This window comes from Diplodia seriata (genome assembly GCF_021436955.1).
Source record: "Diplodia seriata strain FDS-637 chromosome Unknown scaffold_4, whole genome shotgun sequence".
Classification (NCBI taxonomy): domain Eukaryota; kingdom Fungi; phylum Ascomycota; class Dothideomycetes; order Botryosphaeriales; family Botryosphaeriaceae; genus Diplodia; species Diplodia seriata.
The window spans coordinates 802,740-820,465 of record NW_027117311.1 but is presented as its reverse complement, the minus strand read 5'-3'; the positions used below and the strand labels follow the sequence as shown (position 1 = coordinate 820,465).

The window sequence follows — 17,726 nt, the reverse complement described above, 5'->3', positions numbered from 1 at the left end:
GGGTGCTACGGTTTGCATTGGGGCGCACTTAGCGCTCTCGCTTGCTCCCCCTCTTCATGGTCCCATCCAGCGATAATCTGTCTATTTTATTTCCTTTATTGTTTTGGAGTACGTGCTGCTCGTGCTGTACCTACTGCTACTCCTCTCGGTACATAAATTTGAACAGAGTGGTATCGGACGAGAGTGTGGCTCACATACAGATTAGCAGAGAGCTCGAAAGCCTAAATTATGATTTATGATTCGATGCCTTCGTTGCTAAGCAATGCTAATTCTGACAACGCAATATTCCTTTCTTTCGTGTCTAAATGCCATGCCTCGACCGATGCTACAGGTGAAAAGGTCCTTTCCTGGTATTTTCAGTCAAAGGAATCCCTCCAAGCAATTCCGCACCAACCCTTCCAAAGTTGGCCACAGTAGATCGATACCCCTGGACTACTCTTCGGCCGCGAAGGAGCGGGAAATGCCTTGACAAGATCAGAGTATCACGCTATGAAAGATAGCCACAAGCGATCATAATGGTGCGGCACAGCATCAACCCCTTCCCATCATCCAAACCCCCCAGCAAAAATAAAAAATAAAAAAACAAGCGAGGTTAGTCGCCTGCAGTAGTGCACCCTGCAGTGGATACGTCGGCCGGCTCTGAAAATTCTCTGCTTGGTTTCTCTTTTCCGCTTTTTTCATGTGCCTTGACCACGATAGTAAAACCGGGCTGAAACGCAAAGCGAGTCCTCGCGGGCCAAGGGGGAAACACGGGGGCGGTCGAAACACTGTTAAGCGGTCGGAGAATGGCGGTCTGGCCAGAGGTTCGGCTGTGAAAGGGACCTTGTGTCGTGACAGAATTGTGGTTCGTTGTCGAGGTTTGGCGGTATGCTCAAAGCCAGAGCTGCCGGCGTGGATGGGCATCGCTTTCACTCAAGTACCTTCACTTCCGTTCTACTCATCACTTTTGAGTCCTTCTATTAGGGTCTAGCATGTATCAGTACGCTGGAGTGTTAGATGAGAGTAGTCAGTTCACGCGACTTTTCAATAAAATTGGGCAGAGAAATGGTGTGTACAGAAATTCCTGTCCACTGTTGCGACCACCCTAACTGCCACCATTTCGCACTTCTAAATTAATCAACTTTGGAGCAAGGCACCAGCAGACTAGTCGTTGATTTACTTCATCCATTTTCGATCTCTTGTTTCCTGCGTTTTCGTTTGCCCAGGATTCATTGCAGTCAGAAAGTAGTGAGGATGTTACCAACATTAGTCCAGATATTGCGCTCTTCAATCCTTAGACCAGTAAAGAGAATGGTTGCAAGCCGTATGGTAGTATAGAAGACTGGAAACATTTGAGCAGCAGTGGCTTTTCACAATACACATTCTACTGTTAGCGTCCCTCTGCGCCCATTCCATCAATTCTTCCCAAACATAAGCAGACGTTTACGCGTGATCTCTGCCACCGATACTACCACCACCACCGATAATGATCAATCGTGGCTTCAAGCCAAACATGTTCATCGTTCTGCTGAATGGCAGCGAACGGGGGTATATCTCCGTCTCTGTACCGTGGTCCAGAAGTTGCCTAAAGCCGAACAACCAAGACGAGAGGATGCCATGTCTCTTCTTCCTACAAGGAAGATGATTCGAGAAGGCAGAATCCCTGTACAGAAGATAGAGTGAAAGAAGAGAAGAATCGCTTTTTCCACTTTCCCAAAACCCGAAAGAATAGCGCTCCAGTAAATGCCAAATTCTCCAAGCAAGCCACCACCGAAACTTTTCAAAAATGCCGTAAGATAACGCCGTCCGCCATGCAAATGGTTTCCGATAAGGTAGCCGCCCGAGAAGGAGAGTTTAGATGTCGTTCCAGGAAGACTTCGGAATAGGCGGCATTTTGAAGTCACGCAGGATGGCGACAAGATTATCCTGCCTTTCAAGCTGCACCAAAAGCTTCTCCTCCCCTTCCCGCCATGTTCTCAGCGCTCTTTTCTCCGTCTCGGTCAAGAACCTGTCTTCATTTCCCACGACATCCGACCTTTCCGCTTTATCGATGACCGACTGTACTTTGGCTCGTTCCACTTTGATCCTCTGGAGGATGCGCGCCATGGCCTTGTAAGTGTCGGTGAGAACAAGCTGCCGGCACCGGTCCTGATCAAAGAACCAGAAATACATCGTCCTGCTGGGAGCGCGTGTGTTGTCCTTGGGAACTTCCTGCGTCTCGACAACCCCCGCTTCTTGCATAGCAGTCAGTGCTGCTCTTATTTCCTTGGTGCGCATGAGGCCAGTAGTGGAAACTTGCTTTTCGTCAAGCTTTCCTTTTGCATGAAGGATGCGGATTATCCTAGCGGCGAGCGGACCCCAGCGGGAAAGCACGGTAGCTTCCAATTCGTGCTGGATGAGGGAAAGTGTGAGGGGCCGGAAGTCCACCTTATATTCGCCGCCGCCGCGTGAGCCCACCCAGCGCACGAAACGCCGCGGGTCTTCAAAAAGAAGAGAGCAGTGGAGCTTGACAAGATTCAAGCGGCCACCTGGGGCGGCCGGGCTAGTTCCATTGGTCCGAGCGGTTCCATTGGTCATGGATGTGTCGTCCTCGTCGGCACTGTCGAGTGTATCACCATTCGTCTGGGCGTCCTGGTTCCCAATTCCAGCAGCAAGGTCGAGGTCCGGATCGAGAATGTCGAGCACTTCTCGAGCAGTCACCGACGGAAGGGAGTCGGCCTCATCGTCTTCGCTTGGCGCTTGGTCGAAAGGATCGTTGCAACGGTGTACCTTCCTCTCCATCTGTCTCAGTAAAGCCTCGTAGACTTTCGACGTGGTTTCGCCGAGATAGCGACTAGCGTAATCGACGAGCTGCTCTGTTCGGAGCGCAACGGTGCATTTGTCTTGGCTGACGGCGACTACAAGGTCATCCTGCACGAGTTAGTGACTAAAGTTTCGTGCTTCACCCGCAAGAAAAAACATACATCCAAGGGAATGACGTTTGCGGCAGCCATGGAATTGGATCCGTTCGGAAGCCTGGCGTTGATTTTGACACGCTTGCGAGCCTGGAGATTGTTGTCCTCCCTCCCACGCTTCATGCCAGCGGAAACGCCACCAGCCTGCACCTCCTCGTCCTCCTCTTCATCCCTCCATTTTTTCAGCAACTTGTTGACTTCCACCTCCATCTCGGCGACCTGCTTCCCCTTCACTTGTCCTCCAAAAACGTTGGCCTTGACTATACGTTCGGCTTCGTTGCGGAGGTCCGAAGTAGGATAGAAATGCCGGCGACGAGCTGGGATAATGAATCCCGCATCGAGAAGCTGGCGTAGGATCCGGTGGAGATCGTCGAGAGTTTTGATGTGAACTTGGGTCCTGTCGGCGCCCGCACTGGCATCGTCACCATTCACAATGCCGTTGCCGTTGACATGCAAGCTTTCCGAGTCGACGCCGCCGGTTTTGGAGGAGACGCCGTAGGCATCCGCCAAGTCGCTAATTCCGGCATGACCGAGGAGGAGCAAGTTTGAAACCAATCCTCCAGCAGACTCCCCAAATCTATCCTCGACCATCTTCACGATCTTGCCAGCGCGTACCAATGCGTACGCTTCTCCCCAATGCGGCTCATAGAACACTTCCCCCTCGGTGGTGTAATGGAGAACAAGATTCTGTTGGATGAGCACGGCAAGACCATGTTTTATGTCGCGGGTGGTCAAGTCGGAGTACTTCAGCACGCCGCGGATGGTGAGGCGGCCGAACTTTGCGAGGATGGAGAATACTCGCTAAGCAGGTCAGTGAGCAGGGCGCGGAATAGAGGGTGGCAGCGGTAGCGGGCACAGGAGGGAGAGGTCGTACTGAAGAAAGCTCGCCATAAAGGTCGTCAACCAAAAGAGTGCAAAGTTCGGAAATGTGCTAGGCAGAGCATTAGCGTTGCGCGCAGTTGCTTTTGCGCGGAAGGAGCGTACCTCGGCCATGTTTGCGTTCTAGAGACTCTCACTTCTCTAGAATGGTCAGAAGGGCTACCGGCGCGAGGGCATGAGTGCGCGGTGGCGTGCGAGTGAAGCGCGGGGCAAGAAAGGTAGAGGCGGGAGCGGGTTGAGCGCGCGACGGAAAAGAAGCTGCCTCGCTTATTCTTCGGCGCGTGCCCGAGTCCAGTTTCCGGCTAAGTCGTTGCCGCGCGAGCCTGTCTACACAGAAGTTCAACGGCCCTTTCGTCTGTTGGACTAGCTCAAGACAGTCATAAGGGTCCTGCAGCCACGGTGATGAACGCTCGATGTGTGCGATGTAGACCAGCCATTACATACCCCCTGTCTACCATTTCATTGATAGACCCGGTCGGCCATGACTATCGAATGCTGGAAATGGATGATTCACAGATCTGACGCATACGCGACCTCGAGATCCTGACCCAGTCATGTTTATTCGTATTCATTGAAGCAGTCTAGGCAACCGCGGGTTGGCGTCGGAAGTGCGCTGCTGCCAAGGGTCGATTTGAGGTGGAAAAGAAAGCGGTGTTGGCGCTGAGCTGTGGACTCGCGATCCCAGCCCCCAGCAAGATGGCCAGAGGTTGTACATATGGACTGTCCCAAGGAGCATGTACTCTGGCGCATGCTCGGTGCGGGCAGATCCGGGTGACGGGGGCACTACCTGGTGGGAGGCTCGAATGCCGGCAGCCAATCAGAGCGCACGCTGTCAGCAACTGCAACTTCATCGGCCGGCCGTCGACACCAGCAAAACCACCTCCATCACCCATTGCTCCCACCCGCCCCGTCCTCCGTCGTCCGACGCCGCTCCTCGCAACAATGCTGTCGCGCCAGTCTGTCGGACGCCACGCCCAGCGCGCCCTGCGCCGCCAATGCGCTCAGCCCGCCGGCCGCCGCGGCCTTGCAGCTCCCGCCTCAGGCTCTTTCCAGTACCAGACCGGCGACCATTCCGGCGTCAAGTTCGCCAGCCGTGACCTGGCCGGCCCCACCACCACCCTGGCTCTCGTCTCCAAGGCTGGAACCAGGTACCAGCCGCTGCCCGGTTTGACCGAGGCCCTGGAGAAGTTCGCCTTCAAGGTGCGCTCGACTCCGCTGCCGCTCGTCCGCCATCTCAAGCACAGCGCTGACATCTGAGCCCACATTACAGAGCACCAACCGCAGATCTGCCCTCCGCATTGTCCGCGAGTCCGAGCTGCTTGGCGCTGAGCTTCTGCCCTACCACTCCCGCGAGAACCTCGTCCTCGCTACCAAGTTCCTCCGCGATGACCTGCCCTACTATGTCGAGCTCCTCGCCGAGGCCGCGACCCAGACCAAGTTCCCTTGTATGTGCCATTGGACACCACAATGTGACTGTTTGCTGACGAGGTCTAAGCGCACACTCTCCACGAGGAGGTTATCCCCCTCATTCAGATGGCGCACAAGAAGGGCCTTGCCAACACCAGCGAGCTCGCCCTGAACTCCGTCCACGGTCTGGCTTTCCACCGTGGCCTCGGTGCCCCCATTGTCCCGACCTCGTCCGCCGGCTACTACAAGTACCTCGAGCCTGAGACCGTCGCCGAGTTCGCCGCGCAGGCCTACGCCAAGCCCAACTTCGCTATCGTCGCCAACGGTGCTGAGCACGGTGAGCTGACCAAGTGGGTTGGCGAGTTCTTCTCCGGCGTCTCCACGACCAAGGCTCTCGAGACCCCCCAAACCAAGTACTACGGTGGTGAGGAGCGTATCGCGCACGCTGGCAAGAACACCATTGTCATCGGTTTCCCCGGCTCCAGCTCTTACACCGGCGGCTTCTACAAGCCCGAGATCGCAATCCTTGGCTCGCTCCTGGGCGGCCAGTCTCAGATCAAGTGGACCTCTGGTTTCTCGCTCCTGTCCAAGGCTAGCGAGAAGTTCCCTGGCGCCAAGGTCGACACTAAGAGCCTCATCTACTCCGACGCCGGCCTTCTCACCATTACCATCAGCGGCGCTGCCAAGGACGTTTCCGGTGCGGCTGCTGAGGCCGTCAAGACTGTGCAAGAGATTGCGAGCGGCAACATCAAGAGCGAGGATATCCAGAAGGCCAAGGCCCGCGCCAAGTACCTGGAGCTTGAGCACGGCCAGAACATCTTCGGCAGCCTCGAGCTGACCGGTGCTGGCCTCGCCCAGAGCGGCAAGCCTTACCAGCTTGATGAGACTGCCAAGGCCATTGACGGCGTTTCGGAGGAGGCTGTCAAGAAGGTTGGTTTCTCGCGGCGCGACACGTTGGGAAGCACGGCTAACATTGAATTCCATGCAGGCTGCCGCGGAGCTGCTCGAGTCCAGGGCGTCAGTCTCAACCGTTGGCGACCTCTTCGCACTACCCTTCGCGGAGGAGCTGGGTCTGAAGGTGTAGATAGAGCAAAAGGAGACGGTGATGGGTCGCAGTGGTTGTACCATTATTTAGAGAGTTGTATTTTGTGGATACATCAAAGACCAATTCCATTTGTTGAAGTTCATCAGCGGACGTTTGATGGCGGTTTCCCATGCTCCTGTGGTCCGCGGCGTGGCGGGAAAGAGCCGGGAGGGCGGTCACGTGGTGAAACCATGTTCCGGCTTAGCTCCGACGAAGTTCGGAGCGCTTCAACGTGCAGCAAGCTCGCGGCCGCCGTGCATCTAACCTCTCGTCCCGCAAACAACCACCGTCGCATTCACCATGACTTTCGCTTGGAAGACCGCCGGCCTCACGTACGCGCCCGATTGACTGCCCCCGTAGTCCCGCACGCTGACAATGGATGCCGCGCAGCTACAACCGCTACCTCGCGATCGCCTCGCGCGTCGTCCGCCGCTCTCTCAAGGAGGAGCCGAGGCTTGCTGCTTCGCGCCGCGGCGAGTCGGACCTCAGGTTCGCCAAGTGGGAGGTGAGTGATAATGGCTGCGGGAATGGGACTGGTCCGTGGACCCGGCTGACGGCGGGCACAGAATGGCAAGCAGGGCGAGCCCAAGAGCCTGAACAGTGCCAACCAGGCCGCCACCGAGGCCGCTGCTAAGGAAGCCTAGATGCAGAGCTGGGCAGGGTAGAAGCGATGGCAGAGCGACGGAAGACATGGAGAGGGCGTGAATGGGAGGCTGCAGCTAGCGCGGCCGACTGGGTGCATTTTGTATGATGGGGTTCAGGCAGTCGCAGTAGAGCGCGATCCTCCAACAAATCTCAATGACAACTTCCTCGCCGTGTCCCAGACGCGCCACCACCCCCCGCCAGACATTGTGCGTGCCCAGAGATGATACCCGGCGTCGACCACCAGGCGCCTGCCGATGCCGACGACGGCCTGGCTCAAGGTACGCGCCGGCCAGCCTCTGTGACGCTCCCCGCAGCGCCCGCCAAGTGCTAAATGTCCCGTCGGCAGAAACAGCCCGCCTCCGCCTGGGGCAGGAGCTCGCTGCACTTCACGAAGAGGGTGAGGCCGCCAACGGCTCCGGACCATTTCATTTGACGCTGACGCGCCTGCGATGGTAAAAAGGCGTAGCCCAGGACGCAGCCCACCCCGCTCCGCCGACGGCAGTCAACTCTCGGCCTGTGCCCAACGGCAACCCTAACGCGGTCGACATCACCGCGTACTTCACTCAAGCCTGCGCCGGTAATGCCTTGGCTCCTTTCTCTTGCCCGCACGTCTACCATGCGCCTGCCTATCCAGCCTTCGATCTGCATGGATGCCGCGTCAAATTTGATGTTTCTCGCCATTTGGTGGTGGCTACTAACATGTCGCAGCACTCAGCACCGGTCAGCTCGTGAAAGATGAGTACTTTACGCTTTTTGAGTCCGTCGGGGCTTTGGAGGTCTGCGCTCACCTGTGAGCTTTGCTTGATGCACACCTTGCTCACGCCAAATGCAGATCATGGATCCCAAGATGGACAGTGGGTTTCTTGCTCCCGGCGAGACTCTCGAAGAAGACTACGACGCTTTGAGAGAGCTGCTGCCGGAGGAGCTCGTTGGCATCATGGACCAGTTGCTGTGCTACGAAATGTCATGGCACCAGGGCTACCCGCTGTCCCAAACTTTGTTCGTCTCGGTCCACATAGACAGGCTCCTCTGGCCCGAGCCCAGGACCATCGACGAAGCTCTCTTTCATCGACCTTCAAACCCTCGGGCATACCTCAAGCGTGGTTCAAGCAATGATCCCGAGGGCCGCTACAGATACCCTGGCGGGAAGTCGCCTTTGCTCATGGTCCTGCGCGCCTATTGTCTGGGTCTGATCAAGTACTGTGACAATGTCATTCAGAGGGTCACGTCGAGAGACTACTTTGAGGAAGAAGACTTCTCTACGCATACCTATAGCAGACAACTCTTGACGAGGTTCCCTGAGGACGAGATTATTGACGTCATTAGGTGTGCTGAGCAGTGGATAGAACATGAGGGGAAGTGGGGAGAGGAGTGAGTATCCCCGGACTTTTTGATGCTTCTCCTGGTATTGACAACATGCAGTGGAGAATTCGAGCTGAAGGAGAGCACCAGACAAGCGCTTCTATCAAGACTGGCATTGCGAGAGAAGTTGCTGATTGTAACCTCCCCTGAGAATCCGCTAGAGCAGCAACAGGATGACTGGTTGGCGGTGCGGCAGCATCTCCAAGAAATTCAAGACTCGTACGCTACAGGCATTCCTGTGAAGGATGCCTTCAGTCCTAAAATACAACGGCGCTTGGCAAGCACAGTACCTCCGAGACCAGTGGTCGAACTGCCTTTCCCCGATGCATGTCAGGTGTTGTTGGAGCTGTGTCAAGACAATCTGGAGGTCGTCCGAGGCACGAAGCTCCAGACCATAAGCCCGCAAGAAATCATGGTAAGCATTTTCAGAATGTTGTGTGCCGAATCGACATCGTTAATACTGCAACCCAGTCTTATATCTGGGAGTTCAACTCTCGGAGACCTCAACCCTTGAGCTACTCCCGCGCCTGTCTAGCGAGCCTAGTCTTTGGCAATCCGAACGAGATGTACGAGGAGCTTCTTCGCAAGGAGCTGGAAGAACTCGTGATGCCCAAAGATGCGGTCCTGAATCCCGTGAACTGGTCTTTTGAAACATCTCAAAATCCTCTGGTTCCAACAGACAAACGAGCAGTTATGGCGTCATTGGTCAATGACTTCACGAACAGAGCTGTGCAGGCAAGTATGCAAGTTGTTCCAGGGGAACTGTCTGCTAATTTTCATAGAATTATATTGGAGTTTTGACGAGTTTATGCCAAAACCGTTGCAGGACACGTCGTGAGCTTTGCCACAACCTAATAGCCTTTAACAACCTCGAGTCAGATGTAAGTCAGTCGAGAGAGCAGCGGCAGCGGGCAGCCACCTGACGCACAGTAGATTCAAGTCCTCGACCAGGAGCTGCATCAACTGACGGACGATATCCTCCTTTATCCTTTCGCATCGTGGGTTTATCACATGAAGCTGCGTCAGATGGAATGGATCGTCCAGCTCGGCTTTGAGCAAGACATCTACCTTCCCGACGAGCGGGCAGGTATGTACTGGTGGCTTTCCAGCATCTCCGCCTCGCGCGTGGACTTGCTCGAGCGCATCCTCGCATTCATACGCCAGCGACACGCTCGTTTCCTGCAAGCCGGCCAAAGCGAAGACGCAGCAGAGCTCCTCGAAACTCAGAGGCATGTTGAGAGCATGCTCCATGCCACCAAGGGTGGTTCCTCGCTTGCCGAAGCTTTGTGCAGCGTAAGTAATCACTGTCCTTCATGCAGCGCTATATTAAACTTCATCAGCTGTACATGCTTCTCCATTATCTCAATGCGGTCCCGACGCCCCCACGCCCCTTCGGGCAACCGTCGCTCCGGTACGAGCTACGCATGAAACCATTCTTGGTGGTCGACACGCCTCGCTTGACACCGTTCGAAGATTTCGACAAGGACCTCCATCCGTTTGGGCCGTACGATGCGCCGGAACGATCGCTCCAGGAGATTGTTCACAGGCTAACGCACGACGTCGAAAACATGGTCAAAGAGGCGAAGACCGAATTTGCCGCGCTTAAGAAGCTGGGCGCTAAAGTGGCAAAGAGTGAGGGCGTCAAAGAAGCTTGGGAAAAGGTTAGTTACACAGCTAGCACCATCGAACTGGCTCCAGTGATTTTGGCTAACAACAGCGTAGAACGTGCAAAACGTATTGCTTTCTTGCATCTCTACAGGGCTCGCTGGAGCGACGCTTGCCAAACTGGAGAACTCAAAGAGCCTGTCAGAGATCGTGGCCGCAAAGGCTGTGAAGATGGCAGAGGCAGAGCAAGGCAAGAAGTATCACGATTGGTGGGTGGTGCCGAAGGTTGAAGTTGTAGAATAGTATACGTAGACTGCAGTGTGGCTCGGGCAATGCACTCACGTTCTCTTTGCAGCTCTTTTCTTTGATTTGTTGAGCCGGTCGGCTATTACCCCTTCACGTCTCTCGCCGACCAACCCTTGCCATCTGTTTGGGTATCGTACGCCTTCACCTCATCATCCAGATTGTCCCAGACCCAGAACGCGCAGTATTATATCCACAACTCCCAAGAAAGCTTACTTAAAAAACGCCCCGCTTGCACCCGCAGTCTTTCGTGTCATTATGCGCCCTCATCGATGCACAGTAATTGAAGTAGTTTAACCCTTGAACTTTCGCAACGAGGTCTGCAACACCCTGTCAGCATTCCCGCACAACGGCGCCGTGACAACCCCCGTCTTCTTCAGGAGGGATGAAATCAGCGGTGATGAGGAGAGTTGCTCACCTCGCGCACCTTCCGCACCGAGCGCGCAGAGATGCCCCGCTCGCCGGATTGTTTCGACTTGATGCTCGCCTCACGGATGAGCCTATTGGGGAATTTCCCCACTCCGTCAGCATACAGTCGCCCGCTTCTGAATTGTATTTGGGTCCGTCTCCAGATAGACCATTACGTATTCGCAACGTGCGTGGGGTGGGCTGGGGCCGTATGGTTGACGATCGCAGCGTGATGAGCTGGGACACGTTTGATGTTTACACGTACTCATTCATGAAGAGCATATAGTCGAGGAATATCTTTCAGGACGGAGAGCGCCGTTAGCGAGCTTCCCTCTGTTATGAAACGCAGTGAATGTGGGGCGACGAAGGGAAGTTGGTCGTTTACCATGATGTCGGCGTTCTTGCTGAGTGGACGGTTGCTGTGTGCCTTGACGATGCGCTTGACTGTCGCGCGAGGGTACAATGTTTGCGACGAGGCCATGGCGGGCGTCTTGGTGGTTTGGCCCTGTATGTGGTAGTGGATGGAGGAGGATAGTTCGCAGTCGACGGTCCCCGCGTTCTCGATGATGCCCGGAAACGCGAGCGCGACCCGCGAACACGTGAATGTCACTTAACGTGGCATCCGCCCTTGCAATAGATTTGGGCACCTACTGAAAAGATCTTGAGATAGCACATCAATGGACTGTACATAGTCAAAGCGAAATCTTAAGCCCGTTAGTTGTGATGAATGATGCCGATATCCCGTCTGCACTGTCCACGCCCGTGACGCTGATATACCAATCATTAGAGCATTTTCATTGGAAGTCTCCATCGTGCTACATCAGAATCCGTCTATCGCGGCCTCCAATCCTATACCGGCACATGAATCCTCTATGTGTCGACCTCCATGCCCTCCGAACCGCCTTCCCTGTTCTCGAAAGTGGTTTCCAGCCAGTTGGTGATGGCCGAGCCCTCATACAGCTTGAAGTTCTCGCCCACGCCCGCAACGCCTATGCTCGTGTTGTCGACCGTCAGCTCCTTGTCCTGGCTCAAACTCTCCTTCAGGGCACGCAGGGCGTGCTTGATCAACTCCTCACGAGACGAGCTCTCGAACTGGTCAAGGTTGCGCTCGAGGTATGTCCTCGCCATCTGGCTACGGGCGCCGATGCCGCATGCCGCCATCTCCTGCGTCACGCCCGACGGCTGGAACTCGAACAGGTGAGGGCCCTTCTGGTCAACGCCGGCAATCAGCAGGCCCACGCCGTAGGGCCGCTTGCCGTAATGCTGCGTGTTGGACTGCGCCCGGTCGCCGATGCGCGACGTGATCTCTGCCAGCGGGATGGCGCGGTCGTAGGTCAGGCGCGAGGCGAGCGACTGCTGCTTCATGAAGTTGGACAGCACGCGGGCGTCCGAGGCGAGACCGGCAAGAGCGACGCCATAGTGCGAGTCCACCGGGATAATCTTCTTCTGGTATGACGAGAGCTCCTCGGCATTACGCTGCAGGACAACGGTTGGTGTTAGCTCCGTCGGTCGATGGGTTGCGGGATGCGGGATGGAGGGCGGAAGAAGCTGCTTGCCTTGATTGCGGCCAGGACGACGTGGGTCTTGCTGATGACGCCAACGACGACGGAGCCCTGCTTCACCGCCTCTTGCGCATACTCAACCTGGAAGATGCGGCCCTGGGGCGAGCTGCGGGCTGCTGTCAGCGGTGTACTTCTGGTTGTGGTGGCCGTCGGGCGGAGCGTACAATGTGACGGAATCGTTGTCGTAGTTGTTGCGAAACATGGTGGCGAGCTGCGGATGGACAGTCGGGGGCGAGTTAGAGGAAGGACGGCCGAACGCAGGCGGATTGGAAGGAGGCGGGGTGGGATGGACGGTGGTGGTTGTGAAGCTCTGAGGCAACCTCGTGGCAGACGCGGCGGCCGATCAGAGCTTCCCTCCGAGCTCAGCACCTGGGCAGGGATCTGTGCCAGAGCCGCAGGCTGCGCTAAGACGTCGTCAGCACAGCACGGCCGGGCGCCTACGCCAGCCTTCAGCTTCTCCAGACCCGCCCAGCAACGACGCCCGTCGACGCCCCGCAGACACAACGCATCTCGACTCCGAAGCCTGCGCCTCTGCCGCCCCTCAACCCCCAACCCTTGTGCGCCCGCCAAAACCGCCATCACGTCGTCGCCGACTCGCCCCGAAGAGAGGTCAACCATGGCTGGCCTCAAGACCATCATCGCGCTCTCTTTCGTACGCGCTCCGCCCGCAGCCATGCATGCGCCATCCCTTCCGACATACCGCTGACCGCACCTTGCTACGTTACAGGTCCTGGCCATCGGCTTCCTCCTTGTCATCCTCTCGTGCGCGCTATGGCACAACTACTTCCCACTGCTTGTCGTCGCGACATACGTTATTGCGCCACTACCGAACTGGGTCTGTGGCAGGGCTGCCAATCCGGATGATTTCATGGAAAGCTCCAGCAGTGCTGTTATCGATTTCGGCCGCTTCGTGACTGGTTTCCTAGTCGTAATGGGCATTGGTATGTCACCGCCTAAACCTGCGCCAGGATACGTGGGCCTTAGTGCTAACACACCGGATCGCATCCAGCTTTGCCCGCTCTTCTTGCTCACTGCGCCCTCATTTCCTCATCCGCCATGGTCATGTCAATTATTGGAGGCCTTCTTATCTACGGCACCATCATAAGTTTCACCATGTTTTTCCAGGAGGATGAGGAATTCTGAGCAGCGCGACCGGCCTGTTATCGCTGGGGTTTCCTTGCCTTTGTTTGTGGGGATCTTGTATATTAGATTCTAGCGCTGGAGGCCTGGCGTATTCAATTGGTTTTTGCTATGTTCACGCGATTGTTGTGGAGGAAAATTGGAGCAATGGATGTTTTATGCTTGATGCACTGGACGAAGCTCCTGTTCAGAGGTTTCTTTTGGCAAGCATATTTTGGCAATGGGAGATGCTGTAAGATCAAAATGTCCTTATGGGCTCACGTTTAGCTGCTGCCTGTCTGTACAACCTGACGTCACGCGATGAGTTGTTACCTGATATCGCCGGAACTTCTGACAGAGCCGAAGGTAATGCAAACCAAAAGTTATCGAACCCACCTATATCTGCCTCAGAGAGATATAGTATTCTAACGTGGATTGTGAAACATTATCTCTGGACGTGTTTGCGGGTTGGTATCCTGCATCTATGTCTGGCTACTTGCTTCCAGCTATTTGCGAGGACTGTACAAACCTACATCTGCGTCTGGTTACTTGCTCCAACTGCCCACGTAGGAACAACATGACATTTTTGGTAGTGCTCACAGGGATCACACATAGAATCGAAGTTTTTATCATACACATGAATTTTGCAAAGCAACCTGGACACCGCTCTTCTACCCCAACCGATGGAAATACAGCAAGCCTGATAATTCTTATACCTATAGCGCAAGGTTGTATGTGTATTCGTCTTCCATGTTCTGGACAACCCAGAGAATGGCCGAACTAGATACTATTAGCGATTGCAACATGATTCACGGATGTCAGCAACATACCTGATCATAACCAACCCATTTGCAATAACGTTGGACACGCCAAACCAGAGTGTCGGAAAGCTGTAGTCAGGGACAACATATTTGAGGACCATGACAGTCTGTTGTAGGCGCGATGTCAGCACGGCATTTGGTTGACATCTCCAGTGGACCAATACATACCACACTACCAGCAAGACCGCCCGCCATAAGAGCAAACCCAAGGAACAAGACAAGCTTAGCCTTCCATGCCACGCCGTTGCCAGAGTAGCTGAAGCTGTCGGCACTCAGGCGGGATTTGTCGATGCTATTAATGACGAGCATGCCCAGGGCGGAACAGATGGAGGGGATCCAGTCGACGAATGTGATGTGGACATCGGAGCCGTTCTTGGCGGACTTGGAGTAGGCGGCGGCGTCGATCAAAAAGAAGAAACCCAGGGAGAACTATCCGACCCGTCAGCATCTTTATGGCACCTTTTTTCAAATCGAGAGGCGGCGTACCAGCGCGCCTGCTGCGTAGACGCCGGCGGTGCGCGTGTTGGCACTGTTGAGCCATTGAGGCCTGGGGAAGCGGAACAGTCTGTGGCTCGACATGATTGGGTGGTATTGTGGTGATCCGGTGGTTTTCGGTTACGTAGGTCCGTAGGAAGACGGGAGAGTGCAGCGCGTGCTTTGCGATGTTGTGTGGTTCACAGGGCTGTGGTGCTGGGAGTTGATGATGACGGGCGCTTGCTGTCGCGGCCTGGCCCGGGCAGTGCAGCGTGTGGCCCGAGCGCGCCAAGACCAGACCCTTGCAAACGCCGCCTAAACTCCAGGCTGCTCTTTGAGATTTCTTCGCCAACCATCTTCCGCCGCAAACCGTCACCATGGCCCCAGTCAAGCCGCAAAAGTCGAAAACGAGCCCCGCAGGCTCGAGCGCCAAGGGCGCAAAGCCTCCCAAGCCCAAGCATGCGAAGCCGAAAACCCACACATCGATCGGTACTGCGAAAGTCGATCCGAAAAAGAAGAAGAAGCAGCGGACCTATACCGAGGCGGAGCTGGGCATCCCTACGCTGAACATGATTACCCCAGCCGGTGTCCAGAAGCCCAAGGGCAAGAAGAAGGGCAAGGTTTTCGTGGATGATCAGGTATGCGTGCTCCCGCCACCCACAAATGCGCCGCTGCGGTGCTTTTTCCCTCGAGCAGAGCAACCGCAAACTGGCTACACCAATTTCAAACGACGGAACAAGTTATTCAGGCCCATTTTGATAGACGCTGCTGTTGCGGGAAATTGGCACATCCTTCTGTCTCTTTTTTGTCTTCTTCGGTTCCTCACCTAAGTTGCATGATCTCATACTTTACGGCTCCCGATTTCATGATTCGCCCGTCGGCTTGCGCGAGCCTGCTTGAAAATGCCGATGATGCTACGCTTGCACAGGATCAACTGACATGCGAATAGGAGAGCATGATGACCATTCTCGCCATGGTCAATGCCGAAAAAGAGGGTCAGATCGAGTCGAAGATGATGAAGGCAAGGCAAATGGAGGAGATACGTGAAGCAAGGAAGAAGGAGGCAGAGGTTCGCTCAGACAAGAAGCGCGAGAAACTGGTAAGCAAACCGGGCAATGTTTCTGCGCTGCAGACCGCTGACTCTATCCCAGGAGGAGACGAAGGACTCGCTGCGAAAGAAGCGTAAATCCAAGCCGGAGTCTGCTGCGGAGAAGAAAGAAGAAACCTTGTCTACAAAGCCTGCTAAGCCGAATAGGAAGAGAGTGTCCTTCGGCTGAGCTCTGGTCTATTCTAATCTATGATTCCCAACTTGCAATCTCAAAGTAGACTGTGAGTTCCCTCTTCGTATTCGCAATACCAAGATCCGCGAGTTAAGTATGTTTGAGCTTGCAGTACGCTCCCGCAAAGTCGCTATCCCAACCTTTATTCGGCGTGGTCTTTCGGAATGTGCAGCTTACGGCGCACTGGTTCGAAAACGAACGGTCTACCTCTACTTCCCGCAGAACCATTGGCGTTCTGCGTGTTGGAGTTCTGTGTGGCCTCAAAATCGGTATCCTCGGCCATCTTCTTCAGAAAAGCGACGGACTGCCGAAGTCAGTTTAGGAAATACCTACGGGGGAGGTGGGAACTTACAGCATTAGCAAACCAACGATCGCCATTGCTCTGGAACCAACTAAGGTGCCCGCCAAGCGAAGTGGAGCACAGCACGGCGTGTGGGTTTTGCTTAAATTCCTCGAATGGAATAGCTTCCTTCACGGAGATCTGTTTCGCCCGTTAGCCCACATGTGGTAAACATGGCAGAAAGGTCATTTCTCACTGGGTCATCTTCGGCGTTGATGGCGAGAAAGGGGATTTTGATGGCGAGCATAGAATCGCAAGACGAAGCGTCTCGGTAGTATGCTCTCTCGGTGGGATATCCCCAACTTCCGCACTGTACGGCTCTATGTCGACTCGTCAGGCCTTGGCCAGCAGTATTGAGATGGGAGAAATACCTGTCGAACTCGTAGAGATAGGTGCAGTTGCGGATTTCCTCATCGTCAATGTTTGGGTTCTTTGCAATTTCTTCGGCATGTCTAGGGTGAAGTCAGCATCCTCCAGGTGTCTACAACCCCTTGAGATTTACCTGTCAAACAGTCTCCTCATGCTACTTCCCATAGCCTTCTGATAGACGTTTAGTCCGATCCAGGTGCTCTTCAACACTTCACTGGAGACATCCAAATTCCAGGGATTCGAGCAAACCACAGCTGCTTTGAGCTGACAATTCCCACCCTCTTCGCCCAAGTACTGCGAGATTTGTTAGATGTTGTCCTGTGCAGTGCATGCAAGACTTACGTTGGTCATGATATTGGCGCCCAGAGAAAAGCCAATACCAAAAAGGGGCCTGTTGGGAAACTTCTCCCTGAGCCAGCTCACGACTTGCCTCACATCCCATGTGGCGCGGGCGTTGTACAAGACGTTGGTGGTGATCTTGCTCATAGCACACCCTCGGGAGTTCACCACGCAAGCTTCCCAGCCACCCTCCTCGGTGGTCAGTGGGGCAAGAACATGGCGCAGGTAGATCTCATTGCTGCCACCGGCCAGGCCGTGAAGGGTAACAAGCATAGGTTTGCTGTCATTGGAGCCGATCTCACCGAACTCCTGATCGGTGAAGTAGGTTGTGCGTGGAGGTAAGGTGGAGTCGACCTCGCCGGAAGTGATGCGGTGGACAAAGTCGACAGCAAAGGTGCCGGGAACGGCCGGGTTGTTAGAGGTAAAGACCTTGCGCTTGTAAACGACAGGGATATCGAAGCCCTTCACGACTGCAGTCCTCTAGGGTTAGCAGATATACTTAACAACGAAGAGGCGCACGGACCGGTGTATGCGGTCTGCAAATGACCGTTGAACAACAGCGGATTGAGGTGGCATGGAGGAGTCACGTCCTTGATCAGCTCCGGCAGCGGGACGGATTGGCCGGACTTGGAAACAATCGTCACTGGGTTGGCACAATGGGTGAAGGAGACTCTAGCGTGCCCCAGCACCCACGAGAGATCCACCATAGTGGCAGATGGGATTGCAGGAGTTGAGGCTCAAAGGGAAGGCGGGCTTGGGAGGGAAACAGCAGCAGCAGCCCCGTGGCTTTTGCATG

General features: G+C 55.1%; 8 protein-coding genes across 8 annotated transcripts; 4 read left to right on the top strand and 4 right to left on the bottom strand.

Moving 5' to 3' along the window:
• Positions 1–1,833: 1,833 nt before the first annotated feature.
• Positions 1,834–3,926, bottom strand: RPC82 (RNA polymerase III subunit C82; the record flags this gene model as incomplete). Its single annotated transcript, XM_066775556.1, has 3 exons — positions 1,834–2,889; positions 2,943–3,734; positions 3,918–3,926. 3 exons carry the CDS (start codon positions 3,924–3,926, stop codon positions 1,834–1,836), a joined length of 1,857 nt encoding a protein of 618 aa, XP_066633437.1.
• An 828-nt stretch (positions 3,927–4,754) lies between these two features.
• On the top strand, positions 4,755–6,303 carry QCR2 (ubiquinol-cytochrome c reductase core subunit 1; the record flags this gene model as incomplete). Its single annotated transcript, XM_066775555.1, has 4 exons — positions 4,755–5,012; positions 5,083–5,257; positions 5,308–6,149; positions 6,208–6,303. The coding sequence occupies 4 exons, from the start codon at positions 4,755–4,757 to the stop codon at positions 6,301–6,303; spliced, it is 1,371 nt and encodes a 456-aa protein (XP_066633436.1).
• A 300-nt stretch (positions 6,304–6,603) lies between these two features.
• Positions 6,604–6,947, top strand: SLS55_004093 (uncharacterized protein; the record flags this gene model as incomplete). Its single annotated transcript, XM_066775554.1, has 3 exons — positions 6,604–6,635; positions 6,694–6,808; positions 6,870–6,947. 3 exons carry the CDS (start codon positions 6,604–6,606, stop codon positions 6,945–6,947), a joined length of 225 nt encoding a protein of 74 aa, XP_066633435.1.
• Positions 6,948–7,774: 827 nt separating this feature from the next.
• On the top strand, positions 7,775–10,218 carry MAK10 (N-alpha-acetyltransferase, non-catalitic subunit; the record flags this gene model as incomplete). Its single annotated transcript, XM_066775553.1, has 7 exons — positions 7,775–8,319; positions 8,371–8,725; positions 8,782–9,049; positions 9,169–9,191; positions 9,244–9,603; positions 9,651–9,971; positions 10,033–10,218. The coding sequence occupies 7 exons, from the start codon at positions 7,775–7,777 to the stop codon at positions 10,216–10,218; spliced, it is 2,058 nt and encodes a 685-aa protein (XP_066633434.1).
• Positions 10,219–11,496: 1,278 nt separating this feature from the next.
• On the bottom strand, positions 11,497–12,390 carry PRE5 (Proteasome subunit alpha type-6; the record flags this gene model as incomplete). Its single annotated transcript, XM_066775552.1, has 3 exons — positions 11,497–12,102; positions 12,204–12,294; positions 12,353–12,390. 3 exons carry the CDS (start codon positions 12,388–12,390, stop codon positions 11,497–11,499), a joined length of 735 nt encoding a protein of 244 aa, XP_066633433.1.
• Positions 12,391–14,023: 1,633 nt separating this feature from the next.
• VPS68 (Vacuolar protein sorting-associated protein 68) lies at positions 14,024–14,707 on the bottom strand (the record flags this gene model as incomplete). Its single annotated transcript, XM_066775551.1, has 4 exons — positions 14,024–14,087; positions 14,138–14,235; positions 14,297–14,557; positions 14,615–14,707. 4 exons carry the CDS (start codon positions 14,705–14,707, stop codon positions 14,024–14,026), a joined length of 516 nt encoding a protein of 171 aa, XP_066633432.1.
• A 272-nt stretch (positions 14,708–14,979) lies between these two features.
• On the top strand, positions 14,980–15,879 carry LOC1 (60S ribosomal subunit assembly/export protein; the record flags this gene model as incomplete). Its single annotated transcript, XM_066775550.1, has 3 exons — positions 14,980–15,240; positions 15,552–15,701; positions 15,754–15,879. The coding sequence occupies 3 exons, from the start codon at positions 14,980–14,982 to the stop codon at positions 15,877–15,879; spliced, it is 537 nt and encodes a 178-aa protein (XP_066633431.1).
• Positions 15,880–16,024: 145 nt separating this feature from the next.
• On the bottom strand, positions 16,025–17,637 carry SLS55_004088 (uncharacterized protein; the record flags this gene model as incomplete). Its single annotated transcript, XM_066775549.1, has 6 exons — positions 16,025–16,186; positions 16,235–16,363; positions 16,539–16,674; positions 16,725–16,885; positions 16,934–17,400; positions 17,454–17,637. 6 exons carry the CDS (start codon positions 17,635–17,637, stop codon positions 16,025–16,027), a joined length of 1,239 nt encoding a protein of 412 aa, XP_066633430.1.
• Positions 17,638–17,726: the final 89 nt, after the last annotated feature.